This window comes from Anoplophora glabripennis, unplaced genomic scaffold (assembly GCF_000390285.2).
Source record: "Anoplophora glabripennis isolate ALB-LARVAE unplaced genomic scaffold, Agla_2.0 scaffold4, whole genome shotgun sequence".
Lineage (NCBI taxonomy): Eukaryota > Metazoa > Arthropoda > Insecta > Coleoptera > Cerambycidae > Anoplophora > Anoplophora glabripennis.
In genome coordinates this window covers 992330-1005696 of record NW_019416568.1, presented here as the reverse complement: position 1 = coordinate 1005696, position 13367 = coordinate 992330, and the positions used below count along the sequence as shown (strand labels likewise).

Sequence of the window (13367 nt, the reverse complement as noted above, 5' to 3'; positions counted from 1 at the left end):
CTTCAATTAATCCTATTTTAACTACCCATTTTCTTAAAGTATTTAAAACCCAGTTTTTTAAAAATTCCAGGTAACTACAATATTTTTCTTACAAAATTCTACTCTCTGTTTTTTGTAAATAATTAGGTAACTATTTGCAACAAGATAGAATTTTTTTTGGTGTTAAGCAATAATTCAATCATTTCGACATCATCAGATGAATTAAGAAGGCTCGGAAATATTTTGGTTCAAGATATTTTATTACATGAATCGTTCAAAGGGTCATTTTCGATGAAAAAACCGCGGGGTGCTATTAAATTAGAGGGTGGAAATTGGAGATAGGGGTGAAAATGCATCCTTTCAGTTTTTTAATTGTACCTCGAAAGTGAACCAAAATTTCGCTATAGTTCATAGGAAAAAATATTTAGAGAATTGAATTTCCCATCGAAATGGCTTATTTAAAAAATTTAAAAGGAAAATTTTATGCAAAAAATTGTTAATAAACAATTTGAAAAAAGCAAAAAATTGGATTTTTTAAATTTTTTTTTACCTTTTTGATTCTAATTTTTTTTTAGTAGAAGTAGGCAAAAAAAATTGCTGTACAAAAAACTAGATGATATTCCCTTCAAAATGATGCGTTTTCAAAAGTTTTTGGACTAATATTGATTATAACCGGTCAAACTTAAATATATTTTAGATTTTCGTCGTTTTTAACATAATAATGATTATAATTCTTATTATTTTTACAAAAAAGTAACGGTAAAGGTCAACCTTGTAGGCTTGTAATGAACCAGAAATGAAATACATTTCAAATTAAATCATTTTACAAATCTAAGTGTCTTTAAATTCTATACAATATTTGAGTATAATTAATAAGTAGCTTTTAAATTAAATCATTTATACAGGGTGATTCACAACTAGTCCAAAAAAATTTGGGAATAGATGCGGCATGAGAAATGGAGTCAATATTGTAAAAAAAATTTTTGTAAAATCCTTATAGTTACTGGGAAAAAAATTGTTGAAGTTATAGCACATTAAACTACTACATAGCTGGACAACTGTAGTCTCTAGCGTCATTCGCAATAAGCGTGGAGAGCCATGTGACTCCTAATACTGAAATCCGTCGTTGCAGTAGTTTTACCTGTTATCTGTGGTATTTACATCAGTTTTTTAGTAGTTAGTGTCAAAAATGGCTTGCGTGTATAGCAACTCAGAGTTGATGGATATTGTTTTAATTTATGGTGAAGCAAGACAACATTTGTATTATGGTGAAGTATTGGTGTTATGGTGAAGCAAGACATCATTTGTGTTAGTTCATAGAAAGTGAGTAAGACGGACCCAAATGTGTTTACGTGAGTGGATAAAATTTTGAACAATTGCTGTTGCAGCATCAGTATGTCAAATGATTTTATTATTTAAAAACACAAATTAATTTTATTAATAATTAATAAAGGTAAAATCATTTGAATTTGCCGATATAAAATAGGTGCGATAAAATTCTATTTACATATTTCTTTCCTTGTGAAAGTTTTTGTCCGTTTTTATCACGCCACCATACCGGTCGCATTGTGCGAGGTCAGGTTTTACAGTGGACCAGTTTCCAGTGCCGTGTAGAAGTATATTTTTAAATCAATTTCGATTTGACCTTTTTGATTTTTTCTTTACAAAATTGTATTTGTAAGGGTCCCCTGTACATCCAGAATTTTTTTTTGGATAAGTTCTGAATCACCCTATATATATATTATTATAAATCTCCTTATTTGAGATAGTAAAAAAGAAATATAGTATGATAAACTGTAATTTCATTTAAAAAATCTCTCATAGTTTCATACAGTTGTGAAAATTTTTATTTATTATGAACACAATTTTTGAAATAATTTTTTAAGTAAGGAACCAATTTGTTGTTTTTTCAAAATAATTTACAGTACAGGTCGTAGGGTCCCTCTATTGTAAGTATTCTGATATTTGGATAGAAATTTTTGAAAAACTTGTTTTTACCAATTGCATGATTGGTTCTTTAAGAAAAATCTATCATTACTGACACTTGCTGATCTCTCTCAGAATAACATATTATTTCTTACGAAATGAATTGAAATAATTGAAAAAGAACGTTTTAAATCATTTTTAGTATCCTGTAGTTTAATTACCATCTCATTTTTATTTTCCATATCTTCAACTTTCATTTTAATTTAGGGGCCATCCATACATTACGTAAGATTTTTAAGGGGGAGAGGGGGTTCAATTTTTTCTTACGACATGAATTTATTTTGATAAAAACACGGCAAGAAAGTGAAAAAACAGCTGTAGGATTCGAGACATAAAAGACATGATAATATTTTATTATAACCATATTGAATTTACTTATTTTAATTAATCCGCTGGTTTGACGAAAAATTTCATACTGATACGTCACTTGGGTCGTGGTTTCAGTGTTATTTAAGTAAATCATTTTGGGCTAAGACTGTCCTGTGTTCTCAAAATGACGTTTCATTGTACAGAATTCTGAACGCACTGAAGTCAGCTTCAGCTTTTGTCAAACAGAGGGCAGCATTTGTATCGCTATTTTAGTGTGACGTCACATATTTGGCAAACCACAACAAATTGTCATAGTTGAAATCAGAGAACACCAGTTGGTATAGTTTTCAGTGTTGTTCCTGTCGGTACAAATGGACTGAAATCAGTACAATTAACCATTTTGCAGTACATCAGTACACTGATAGTGATTTTCAGTACCTTGCCGGGTTGGCTGCTTAATTTTTAAAATGTTAATAAATATGAATGACGTCACGCAATTGTTTTATTGTCAGCATAATTTTCAGTCTTGCCACGTTTAAAAAAATCCTTTTTGTAATTTAATGTACCTAAACATTTAATGATATATATAGTTTAATTATTTTCAGTTGCAATTTCTTTTATATTTTCATAAAAATATGACATTTATTTGTTCATAATATGAAGTGTATTGTTTAAATTCCTGCCGCTACTATACCATTTTGTAGAATTGTACAATGTACACATAGATATTAAAAAGTTATTGTCATTATTGTGTTTCTTTTTACATAGGAATCTGATTCGACGTTTTATAAGTGTTACACACATACTATTCAAGTATTGATTTTTTAAAATTTTGAATTTCCCGCGTCAGTACAATTTGTTTCAAATCAGTACATTGGTATCACTGATTTCAGTACATTGAAATATATTCCAGGAACAACACTGATAGTTTTCTCTGGTTGAAATTGTACATATCGAATCTGACCCTTGTGTACTATTTACATAGATACTATAAAAAAAACTTCAAATTAATTTATTTTTACAAGGATTTGGAAGTATTTAAGAACAACCAACACGTGTTTCGTAAAATAGATACACTAATGTGCTTAAAACTTACAAAAAACGATATAGAAGAACATTACGAAATTTAAATAAAGTAAAAATTAAACATTAGCCGTGTTGTTCCTAATGCGCATGATCGGAAAGAATAGCCTCCTACGCAGGTGAGCTCTTGTTGATATGTTGTCGCTATCATCATTAGCGTATTTGGTCTTGTTTTGTTTAATCTTGACAATTTCTAGTTCTACTACGTTTGTTATTGTTTTTCTTGGTGTTTTACTGTGTCTGTGTTTATCGAGTGTTTTTTTCTTCAAGTGGTTTATTATAGACGTACTCTTAACCATAACCAAACTTTCCTTCAATGATTTCCTGTTGCGTTGCGAGGCGACTTCGCTTACATGAAATTACCTTTAATGCGCATGCTCAGTAACATTGATGTATAGTTTTAATTTATTAATTACTATAAAAGTCAATATTGTTCTGTAAATTTAAATATATAAATGCTATAATTCTTTTAGTTTGTCACTTGGGTGTTTGAAACTTCTTAAATATTTTTAATATTGCCAGAATATTGCGATATTTAAGATCATGACAAAGAAGACATTTTTTAGCATTTATTTCCAAAGTACATAAGGTCGAAAATCGATTTAGTAAAAATACTGACAAATTTTTCATGACAATGTGTACTATGATGTTGCCTATTATTTGGCGTATGTGACGTCACTACTAAAAAGGTATATAAGCATATTTAAACGAAATCGCGCGGTTGCAGCTTTAAGGATGGTGAGCCAGACGACCATGGAGACTATCTAGTCTCCATGCAGACGACACATTGTAACAAGATTTCGCAGCGTTGCCAACTTAACATATCTAGTTACTTACCAAAGTCAGTTTAATATCAGTGTTGTCGCGGGAAAATTTAAAATACTTTGTAGGTAGTTCTCATTAAATAAAATAATACTAAAGTAATAAAATGAATGCACAATGACACCCAATAATAATAAATTAAGCGTAAAATTTTGTGGTGCTTTTTCTTGTTTTTTTATGTAAATGTAACGTAAAATTAATTGTATATCATGATATTATATTTTCCACAAATACTAATTTTAAATTCACAAAAAGTCATCTCATCTGCTAAACTACTAACTTTTACCAAGTTATAATAGTATTATATTGTTTATATAGTTTATTTTGCTAAATAGGTTTATTAAAGGTAAGTGAATTGGTGCAATTATTAAACACTAAAAACGTTGACTGAAATATTGAGAGAATATTTCAGTCAACACCAAAATATTTTTTTTTAGGTTAGAAAGAATACACAAGGTATATTTTTTTTTACCGTGGCAATATTCCTTAATGATTATCTTAATATATACCTAAAAATGTTAATGTACTTAGGTAAAACAACAATTGTGCGGTATCAGGAACTAAAAGGTCGATGAAGAAAAAAATGAGGGCAGTGCAGATGAATAGGTCAGGACTAGTAATTGCAGTTTGACAATGATTTCACATTTCACAACAAACAATCAACCCCTGGCTGATAACACCGCTCCATTTTTTTTTTAGGAAAAGTAATATTAAATGCAAATTAAAAGACATAATAGTTGGATTTTTATTTATTCATTTACAGAAATTCTATACTTATTGCTATACAAAATGTTTACTAATGATTTTTTCTGATAATGACAGAAAAGCAAATGTATGTAAACAAAAGCAATAATATTTTGTAAAAATTATACAAAATATAAATCAATATAGGTACTCAAGACGTAGTGTAGATGCGGAAATTAAAAAAATATATAAACAATATTTGTGTTTCTTATATATTCAAAATATACATAGTAAAATGTGGAAATAAAAAAAACAATTCTTTTAATGATAAAAAATGTATGATATGCAAGTCGGAGACGCTTTCATTATAATCAATGTAGCTGTAAAAAAAACAAAACAAAAATGTGAACGAATGGCACTTTCCTTAAGTTTTCTATAACCCTTAACTATTAAAAAATAAACAAACGAACCTTATTTAAAGTGAGGTTATTTTACCTTCACCAGAAACTCGTGAAACTCAATTGATACCAACTAAATTTAAACAATATAATTTGGTAAGCAACTAAATTCTAGTTCGATTTATATTGGCAACATTGCGAAATCTTGTTACAATTAGTGTCGTCTTGGTGAGCCTACTGGTAAAGAAATATACAGGGTGTTCCAATTAAAACATCCCACCTGGAAAATATCGGAATTTAAAAAACAAAAAAAAAACCTGAGACGTCGATTTTCTTTTTCAATGGAGACATGTGATGGCGTAAGTTTTGGTGTCTTGGAAACTATCCCTTAGGCAAGGCCTTATAAACCTTATTTTAAAGCGTTTTCAATTCTGCTCACGACGACATACGACTTTTTAAATTTTGCTTTGGATATGACAATAAAATCATCACTTAAAGAATAAGACAAAATATCAATGCATGAATGTTATTTTATTAAATGTTTAAATTGGTTAGACTCCACTTCCACACAATAATAATAAAATCTTTACTCCAGTTCTGAACGAACATTTCGAAGTATTTCGGTCGTTATTTGACGACATTCTTCAACAATTTCTCGATAAAAAGTTCCTTCTTATGTTTTGAGAGCTTATTTGATTTTTTTCCTTAACAAATGCTGTCCAGCTCAAGAATAAGTTTTATACGGAAACTAGCAAATTGCTCGGCAATGAGTAAACTTCCACTGGGAACTTGTCATTCTACCGCAGACCGCTGTACGAAAATTACCTCACGTACATGCACATGTGAAGAACTGTCCGACCGAAGATAGCCATCGAGGAAACCGCACAGAGAGCTGAGTCATCCTCATAGGTGAAATACAAAACGCTCGGTAATCTGGGGTACAATACAGTTTACTTTGTCGAGGTTTTCTGTGCCGCGTGAGTCACAAAGTACAGGAGTAATTTACAAATGTAAGAGAACGAGCCTAGAAACCTGGATATGAGAACGATACGGAGAGATAATGCTTATTTTTTTTATTCGGGATTCCACATTTATTCTTGGTTGAATTAAATGAATGTAGGAACAGGCTATCTACACGCAAGATAAGCTGGCGGAAAATAATAGAAAAAATGTATTTAACCCGATGAGAGCATACCTAAAACATGTCTTTAGGCAAAAAAAAGGAAAAAATAAAACGGTATTTATTTTACACATTCAAAAACTAAAGTGAGGTGGGCGCCTATCTAAAAACTCTGCTCTCTTAATTAGTTCCACTCTTTCATGCTACAAAACAGCAGTTCTCAAAATGCACATTGCATTCTGGAGCTTTTGGACAAGATGTATCTCCGTAAATATTCTTGATTGCGAAAAAGATTGTCACTGGACATTGAACTTTCATTTACATCTTTTGAGTCGGGATGTGAGGCGAATTCATTAGTCGGTCTTTACCTGGCCGTAGGTCATAACGTCCACCGCGTTCAAGTCGCACGGTATGCGCAATTCATTAGGGAAGCTTTTAACTTTAATATAGATTGATGCGCGACGTCAGGGCTGCACGCGACCGACGCGTGTGTTCCTGAGGGGTGAAATGCCCCCGAACGGGGGCTACCTGGGTGCTAAACGGTGATGAGAGCTGCATTGTTTGGGGGGGTCAGTTGGGAACGTGTCGGACACACGATTGCATTAAGTCATCGCGGTTTTTGACAAGTAAAATTCAGTTTGTAACTTTGCTCCTTTAGACCGATCGAAGTAACTCATTTAGAGGAAAAAAAAAAGAAAATTGTTACCCGAAATTCATTGTCGCTAGTCATTTTTAATTTTTTTTGCATTTTTGTGCATGTTTTTAAACTTGAAGCTTAACTTCTTCTTCGAGTTATCATTTTTTTTTAAATTAAAATAAGCTGTCACGCTAACAAAGAAGCTTTAAAGCTATTAATTTTATAAAGAAAAGGCATAGGAATATATTGTCAAAATACAATTTTATTTGCAAGGAAAGTCCAAAAATTGTTAGCACAGAAATACGACGGTATTTTTTTCTACAATAGGCCCCCACCAATTTTCAGCCTGCAGGCCACCACCACTGTAAATCAGGCACTGCAGAAATTCCAAAATATCTGAGGAACAGCTCGCCTATTTCGGCTGTTTTGAGAGCATTCACTTTTTCTTTGTTGAAAACCTATAATCTTTTTTAAACGGTTGGAAATATACAACTGGCAATTTAACCACACGTCTTGCATGGCAATTTCCACTGAGCTGTTTGAAATTATAGGCCAAGTATTCCGTTGTGTCATCTGGGGACAGACCGCACAAGTGACTCTCTATTACAGTCATCGAGCTTAAACAATAGTGTCAATAATATTTAGTTTAAAACAGAAATTGCCGAGCACTGCTCATTAGAATAATGACTGCTTGCCAAATGCAAACGACTTGAATACTGAGTTGTACATTTTTTAGAAATCATCTTTGATAGTACAAATGCACTTCAATTATGGTCACTATACTTTATTTTGAAAATATATATTACGTTTTTAAGGGAAAATAAAGTAGCTCGAACGTACACTAAATTTTTTATTTACACTCCACTAAAATCTCTTTTGTAGCGCATCTGGTAGTGCTGTATCTGCCTCAACAGTTTCGTGAGGTGGAAAGCAGCTTGTGGGTTATTGTATTCCTTAAATTTAACGTCTGACGAGTTTGCGTTCACACTAGATTGGCTGGCTTTCTCCTTCAAATTTTTTATTTGTTGCTTCAACGCAATGACTTCCTTGTATAGAGTCATAACCATGGTGATTTCCTCCTCCTTCTTGCTTAGTTCCGCCTCCATCTTTTCCAGTTCCTTCAGAGTTTCCTCGTCATCTGCGCTGGCCTTACCCGACAGTTCTTCGTATTTCCTAAAATGTTTCAGATTAAATACTCCTTATTCCTGTCAAAGTAACGTGTTTTTACTTATTTAACGCCTCGAACTCGTCGTGAAGGTTGGTCAGGACCTCTTTCAAGTTCTTTTCTCTGCCGTGTAAGGGATTCATCTCTGGAACTTCCTGTGATGGGGTCTTGATGGTGTTAGTGCTATGGATAGCGGCGAAACCATTCCTCGATTCCTGGGACTTGTTAGGCAGCAGTTTTTTCCTATTTAGGGCATTATATCTCAATATTCGACTAGCAACCTGAAAGTTTTCAGATACAGTTGGTTAACGGCTTGGTTTGTAGGCTATCTCGGCAGTTGTGAATGGTTAAACAACTCCTGGGAGTGTCAAAATATGAACGAAGTTTCGTGATCATAAGAAATTGTTTTTTGAGATGCCTTACCTCCATACTTTTAGCGGTTTGCAACGGAACCGGCCTCTTATACTTAGATACGATCTGCTGCAGTTGTACCCCACCCTGTGGCACGCAGGTGCAATGCTCCGATTTGTTCGGATCGGCCGCCCACACGGGGGCGTTGCGGTTCCTCACTTCCATGTCGCCAGAAGGGCCGGTTATTATCATTGTCTTGATTTCCGGGGAGTCGACCTCTTCCTCGATTTCCTCCGCAGTCTCTTCCGGTATACCCCTGGCCATTTCTTGGAGCTGGGGATAATTGAAATACGTCCTCGACAACGGACATTGCGAAATCCGATATCTAAAAGAAAAATTCTCTGTAATATAAAAGTGTTAGTTTTGGACGTCAAGGTTACCCCGTCTTGGAGTGTATGCTAGAGATGAGGGCAGATAGAGGTCTGCTGTTCAGTCTCTCAGCTGCCAAACCAATGTTATGCGCCAGGGTGGGAGAGATCCCCTTTATTGGCTGCTTGTTTTTGATAATGTTCATGACTTGTTGGATGTTTATGCCGATGTTGTGGCTCGGGCTTGTAGAAATCGCCGCACAAAATGGAATAGCCTGTAAATTGAAGATAAAGACTCTCTATTCTCATACCACTGAGTATTGTGTTGTTCAAATTGCATTACAAACCTTAAAAGTGAAGCTGTTAAGATAACTCTTAGCTACTTGTTTCATCCTCGAAGCTATGGTGGGCAACTCGTAGTTCTTAGAGTAGCAGCTGATCTCCGTTCTGGGAGCTTGAAGTGGCTCCAAATTGGAGGCTTCCATGCTGCGGAGGGTTTCCATAGGTGGAGCAGGAGCGTCCCCCTCGCCTTCCTGGTATATAGCAGATTCGTTCTTATCTGGAATGTCAATGGGAGGCACTTCGTTATCGAAGAACTTCGAGGTACGAGTGCTTGCGTTCCTCCTAATACGGCTTGGGGACAGACGCTTCGTTTTGGACTTTTGAGGATTGCCTTCATCTGAATCACTGTTCTTCGCCGCGATGTTATGGTATATCTCCACCAGCTTGTGAGGTTGGGGCGTATCTGCTTTAATAAAAAATACAATCAATTAAAATTGAAATGGGTTTAAAGGACAATTCTCAATTTGTTGATTCTTCCAAATTTGATCTGTCCACAACTAACTTTGAACATTTTGTGGCCTCAGACTGTTAAGAACCCTCCTTTTCATGATCGTAGTAGCACTTTTATCAAGCATGGAGGTCTTCGTAGAATAGCTTCTGGTCTTCTTATCGAGCCTGTTATTCTTTTTGATGGATTGCTGGGAAGACAACGGCTTTCTGTTTAGTAGCTTATTATCCCTGCCCTTCCTCCTGAAGATCTTCGACTTTCTGCTTGGGGGGGCCGAAATATCAGTTGTATCTCGGGCATTCCCTGCTACATCAGTGTTGTTCCTGGTCTTTTGGGATAGCACCAAGTCGTTGTTGGAATGTGAGGTTATGTTCAGTGCGGTTACGGGGTCTGAAAAGATATGTAGAGTTCACTCTTTTCTTTTTACGTAACGTTTGAGCTTACGTGGTGAGGCTCCGGTAGACCGTACTTTTCTATTTCTAGGCGTTTCGGCTATTTGGACGTGCAACTCAGAGAGCCTATTCACGGAATCGGTGATGCCATTGAGTATGTTATTTATGGTCCTGACCGCAGCTCCGGTATTGTCAGTACCGATAGCGTTAGAATTCTGCCTTTTCAAGTAAGCTCTACTATCTTTTTCGTTAGCTTCGTCTACGGTCGAGGATTCGGACTGTTTGTCATCTAAAAATGGAGCGATGAAAAGGGGTGCCGACATCGAAGCAAGGTGGTATACCTGACAACTTTTTTCCCGGCGACAAGCTGGATATTTTCCTAACCTTAGGGCTCTTCCTTGAGACGCCGTACAAGTGTTTCATGTAGTCCAGTTGACCTTTCAGGGTGTTGCAGCGGTCCTCAGCCATTTCCAACTGCTCTTCTATCTCTGAAATATACATTTGGTTATTCGAATGGCTGTTTAGTAAAGTAGAATAGGATATGTATACTATCAGGTGTAAAATAGTGTTTAAATGGTATTATTGAGGATTTAGAAGAGTGCCCTGAATTTAGACATTGGCAAAAATGGAGTGACAAGTGGCGTCAAAATGCACATTTTTGTCCAACTTTCAAATTCACATAACTCAGATGGAACAGAACGCAACAGCCAGCGATGTAGACGACAGTGTTCAAGAAAGGCCACAGGTTGCGGCGCCCCACGTATTGATTTTGCACGAGAAACTGATTAAACGGAAAACAGATCGATATGTTATCAACCTCGGTCTGGCCTTTTCCAAAATTGGTTATAAGGTCACCATGTTCACCTCACAGTACGACAAAAATGAAAATGTGGCGGACGTTTCAGTAAGTAATACCCCCCATTTCCCTATGACAATATCCAATAAGGATTTGTTAGTTTTCAGACAAAATAGACGTCCAATTTTCGGGATGGTGGATACCGCGCAGCGTTTTGGGCCTCTTCCGGAGCAACATGTCGGCGTTGAAAGCCGCCTGGATGGCGTTCAGAATAATATTTTACCCTCCCGAGCCCAAACCGGACATTATCGTTTTAGACGTAAGCAAATGGGCGCTGTATTTTTTGAATCTACTCACAGACTACAAGTTGTTCTACATGGAAAATTTTCTGGAGCTGAAGATCACGGACGCCTGCTTCGAGCATTCCAAGATCTACCCGAGCTTATTGGAAGCAAAGTGGATTAAATTGGCAGATGAAATCATCGTGGAGACTATCGGTTTTGCTGAGATATTAAAGAAATCTTTTCCGTCCCTTATGAAACAACCCCAAATTATGTACCCTTCCATTGACATAGGCCTGTGGGAAGAACCGGCTATAAAAATACAGCGCATCATCCCGGACTTGCTCAGCAATACGATCTTATTCCTCACTGTTGGTAAATTCAGAAGATCTTCTAATTTTAGGCTGGCCCTGGACGCCTTCGAAATGCTCCTAGAGCTCATAGACGACAAAAGCGTCACGAAGCGATTCCAGTTAGTGATAGCAGGGAACTGTAAGACCCTCGATGAGAAATTCTATTACAACGAAGTGATGGCTGCTGCCAAAGAGAGGATATGCGCGTCTCAGGTCACCTTCCTTAAGCAGCTCCCCGTAATCCACGAGAAAACCCTTATAATGGAATCGGCCATTATGATCCACCCAGCGAAAAACGACGTCTATTCGGAATTTCTACTGAAAGCAATGAGTCTAGGCAAGCCGATAGTGGCTACCAATAAAGGAATTGCCTCCAAGTTGCTGGTGCATAGGCTGTCGGGAGTAATAATCGAATCGGACCCTAGGATGTTCGCCGTAGCTATGAAGAAGCTGATGATGAGTCCCCACCTGCAAGTATTCCTGGGCGATATGGCTAAAGATGCATTCGACAAGAACTATTCTTTTGAGAGTCTATGCGAGAAAGTGGACAAGCTTGTAAACAGATCCTCAAGTTGTGACTCGAAGACGATTATCAGTGGTAGCGGAAATTGACGTTATATCCTACATATAATAATACAATAACTGATTAATTTATGAATTAGTTGACCTTGTATCCTACACCTAATAATACAGTAACTGATTATACTTATTGCCCGAGTAATCAATTTTTTCTTGCTTAAACCAAGTGTAGTTGAATAATTCTTTATCCTTACCATGAAGACGGTGGTCTTGACCTCTAGATTCATAGTTTTCTTTATTTGTGATTGATTTTGGAGACATATCGTACTCTGGAAAAAAATGGATTTGGAATTAACCATAATATCTTATATTCATCCAGTGGACGTATAAAATTAACAGCGTATTAAACAAATTTTAAAATATCTTTAATTAGTTTTCCACGGGTGGCAAAAAAACAGAGAAAAATATAAAAGTTGCCACTAATACATACCTCCATACAATACGGTGAGTAATTGTCTGTTTATGAGCATAAAATTTTGGAAATAAACATAAGCAAGATCTATAGCCCGGTCAAAATAGACATTTCAAATAACGAAAATTACGACAGAGCTAAATTTTGGTGGAGACCTTTGGGTACACCATTAGAAATAAAGTGTCAAAAGTCCCCATCGATCGATGTGTTAAAAATGTTATTCGGGGTCAAAGGTCAAAATTTGAGGTTTTCTGGATTTTTTTCGAAAACGGTATGTTTCATCAAAAAAGTAACCCTGACAAAAAATATAGATCTTAAAATTATCTACAAAAATGGTCTTTATAATTTTTTTTTAAGAATCACCGTTCCTGAGATATCGTGATTCTAATAGTTGAAGGAGTCACATTCTACATGATATGCACACATTTCCACACCACCTGTGAGGTAGTGTACTTTGACGAGTTTTTTTAACGTGTTTTCCCCGGTAGGCCTACTCCATGAACTGTTATGACGGAATTTTCAGGGACAATACTCTTTTAACTGTATGATGATTATTGATATTGATATTGGTTATTGACTTTAACTGTAGTTCTGATTTCTTCATTTCTTTCTTCAAAGTCGACTTCAACAGTCATATCTTCTTCGATTTCTTCTTCTTCTTCCTCTTCTTCTTGCTGGATGTTCATAAATTGTTCAAATGAAGATGAATCAGCTGTCTCTTCATCGAAATCACATGAATCTTTGTCTGTTGTATTCAATTGGACATTTGAGCCAGACTGGCTTTGGCAATTAGTACACGCTGGAGAACACAGCAACCCTACTCTTCTACAGCCACATTTAGCACTACAATCTTTTTTGCAAT

General features: G+C 35.6%; 2 protein-coding genes across 2 annotated transcripts; one reads left to right on the top strand and one right to left on the bottom strand.

The window, feature by feature from the left end:
• Window positions 1-7872: 7872 nt before the first annotated feature.
• Window positions 7873-10585, bottom strand: LOC111691714. The gene is made up of 8 exons (XM_023454957.1): window positions 10426-10585; window positions 10137-10373; window positions 9747-10082; window positions 9250-9650; window positions 8975-9177; window positions 8607-8919; window positions 8247-8464; window positions 7873-8191 (listed from the first exon to the last, which is right to left on the bottom strand). Exons 1-8 carry the CDS (start codon window positions 10583-10585, stop codon window positions 7873-7875), a joined length of 2187 nt encoding a protein of 728 aa, XP_023310725.1.
• Window positions 10586-10772: 187 nt separating this feature from the next.
• Window positions 10773-12126, top strand: LOC108917327 (alpha-1,3/1,6-mannosyltransferase ALG2-like). Its single transcript, XM_018723876.1, has 2 exons — window positions 10773-10988; window positions 11041-12126. Exons 1-2 carry the CDS (start codon window positions 10773-10775, stop codon window positions 12124-12126), a joined length of 1302 nt encoding a protein of 433 aa, XP_018579392.1.
• The last annotated feature ends 1241 nt before the right edge of the window (window positions 12127-13367 follow it).